Here is a 2,962-nt window from a genome sequence, read left to right as displayed (position 1 = left end):
CCCCCAACTTTCCCCTGCCTTTTCAAAGAATAGTATCATAGTATTTCTATAACTCGCTAACCGATGATCTGTTCCCCCTTGTCACCCTCAATCTATAATTGTTACTGTTGACTATTTTGTGCAGCGAATGGGGTGATCCAGTCAACGACTGACCTCAAGTTCCTGTGTGAACCTTCAATAGAAGCCACTGTGACAGCCACGGATACCTACAACCCAGCCATAGGACCGCTGACGATCGACTACACTATTGACAGTAAGCATGTCTTTAAAGCATATCATACAGAAGAGTTGTCGCCGATGCCGTGGGTGTTCCAGGTTTTAAATGTTCTCGAAAAATTATGACCAAGCACCCCTGGTATGTTGTGAAAAAAATAGGGAATTTGGTACTTACTCTCTCACTCACTCACTTGCTCACTCACTTGCATGCTGCTTGCCTCCTAGACGCTCCGTTAGCTCAAGTGGAAGGTGACATACTGGGCTTTGGCAAGCTGGTGAGGTGCCATCATCATCATCATCATCATCATCATCATCATCATCATCATCATCATCATCATCATCATCATCATTATCATCATCCGTTGCCTTGCCAACTGGCGTGGGCGATCATGGACCTCCACTTCCCTCTGTCCTGCGTTGCAGCGATGGTGTCTGTTGTTCTTGCTTTTGCTTGGCAAATGCGGCTTTTAGTTTCGGTGTGACATCTCTCGTCTGATGATTTAAGGGTCTTTTAAAATGTTGTACTTGCTTGAGGGGGGTACCATTACTTTTGATATTGCAGATGACGTGTCATGCGTATCAGGTGGTTTGTTTATCTGAGGTGCCATACGTATCAGATATATCCAAACCACCTGATTGTTTTCCTCTGAATGTAGTGGAGGACAGATGTTGTTCCCATCATTTCTCTGATCCTGTTGTTTCTGATCATTTCCCATCTGGTTTTTCTGACGGCTCTCCTTAGACATCTCACCTCGCAGGTTGTTATCTCGCGTTCTGACTTTTGGTCAGCTTCCATGTCCAGCATTAGTAGGTCAAGGTGGGGATGAAGATACACTGATTTGTTTATGATGGTTCGAAATACCTCACATCGGTGTGTTTTGGGGGGGTTTTTTGGTGGTTTTTTTGGTGCTATTGGACATGGGCCTATGTGTCCGATACGTTCTTAAAGAATTTAAGACGTAGTTTACGACTTGACAAATTCTGAAATTATCAATGACCCCCGCTTCCAACCAAAAGGCAAGCCTACTCTTGACTTCTAATGTATCTACAGACGCTAACGAAGCGCCGAGTGTGACAAACCTGGACGTGACCATCGAAGTGGACGAGAACTCCGCGGTTGGGACAGTGGTGCACACGCTCGATGTTGTTGACGATGGAATCGGAACCATTATCAAATATATGACGTCAACATCAGATGCTGGTCTGGAGATGTTTGAGCTAGACGGTAAGGCTTTTGTTGTTGCTGTTGTTTTGTTGTTGTTGCTGTTGTTTTGTTGTTGTTGTTGTTGTTATTGTTGTTGTTGGTGGTGCTGCTTCTGATGTTGTTGCTGTTGTAATTGCGGTATTAATCTGATTGTGCACGGAGCTATATCCTGGTTTTCTCGCGTGACTTTTACCATTTTGCCAGCGAGCCTTGTCCATATTGCCCACCCACCCACCCCCCCTTCCCAAAAAAAGAAAAAGAAAACAAACAAAACTCAATTAAGATTACCTGGCCTCCTCCCAATAGGAAAACCCAAATAAAAAACAACAACGAGCTTATATCATTTATGCCAAGTAACAAAATAATATGTTATGCAAAATACAGCAAGATGATACCACATTATGTAACAAGTAACAAGTTGACACGTTACGTAACAAGTTACATGATGGCACATTCTTTATCTCGTGACGAAGAGACGCAATGCTGTGAACATCTTATGGACTGCGTGGTTTTAATTGTTTTAATTGTTTTGTGAAAAGATTCTTTGTTGTAAGTGTCTCTTCGTAAAGTTGCTATTGTAATGTTTTTTCCTGTCCTATATCTGTTTCAGACTTATACTCTTTAGTTTCAGTTACTTTCACGGCACAAGGTACTCTTCAGACCGATTCTGTGAAAGAAATTGAATAAAGCGTTATTCATTATTCGGCACTTCCGGACTTTTTGAAATTATAATTCGTCTGACTTGAATTCCACTACAAGCATTCTATACTCCTCTCTACGGTGGCGTTGGTAGCATTGTGGTGAAATTGCGGATTTGAGGGTTGGAGCTTTAGCTCGGTCCGACGTTGTGTCCTTAGGAAAGGCATTTTACACGAATTTCCCAACTGGCTCGGTCCTTTCGGAGATGGACGTTTACGTCGGACGTCTCGTCTCTTAAATAGTTTAACCCTATCCGTACGCCATGGGGTCATTTTGTACCCACGGGGTTGTATTCTTCACATTTTAGAATACTTCTAGTACGAAGATCTCTTTGAAACTTTCAGTATTTCTCAAAAAATCATTCTGACGGACTGCTATGCAAAGCGTACGGATAGGATTAACGAGTAAATTTCGTCTTTGAAAAGTGGTGGCACAGAGTTTCCCACGTCGTATGGATACGATAGTAAAACACGACGTACAGATAGGGTTAATTGTGCTAAACCTATACCGATTCACCATGTTTTCCTCTCAACAGGTGACGAGGTGAAGCTCCGCATTGAGCCTGACTATGAGCGTTCCGACACCCGCAGCGTTCGTCTTTATTTCGACCTCACTGACGGCTACTGTAACTCGGAGACCTACTCGCTCAATGTCAACATCAAAGACATCAATGAGCCGCCTGTATTCCGACAGCCAAGAAGAGAGATCAAGGTCTACGAGGGAGATGTAAGCTACACAAACCGCCTGCTAACCATTAACTTGTCGGATTTCACTCTCTGGCCTATTGATGGGGGATAGATTTCGTGGGCTTGTCTAAAATATTGTGATGTGCCCCCCCCCCCA

General features: G+C 43.4%; 1 protein-coding gene across 1 annotated transcript in view; it reads left to right on the top strand.

Annotated features, from left to right (window-relative positions):
* Positions 1–2,962, top strand: part of LOC101850897 (protocadherin Fat 1) — a gene marked incomplete at its 5' end in the record, with an annotated part of 20,024 nt that overhangs the window by 4,039 nt on the left and 13,023 nt on the right. The window contains 3 exon segments of the mRNA XM_005103104.2: positions 125–253; positions 1,268–1,441; positions 2,655–2,842. Coding sequence (XP_005103161.2) covers positions 125–253; positions 1,268–1,441; positions 2,655–2,842 — 491 coding nt within the window.

The sequence above is a fragment of the Aplysia californica genome, unplaced genomic scaffold (assembly GCF_000002075.1).
Source record: "Aplysia californica isolate F4 #8 unplaced genomic scaffold, AplCal3.0 scaffold00358, whole genome shotgun sequence".
Classification (NCBI taxonomy): domain Eukaryota; kingdom Metazoa; phylum Mollusca; class Gastropoda; order Aplysiida; family Aplysiidae; genus Aplysia; species Aplysia californica.
Note: the sequence above shows the minus strand (reverse complement) of the source record. Positions and strands in the feature narration are given on the sequence as shown.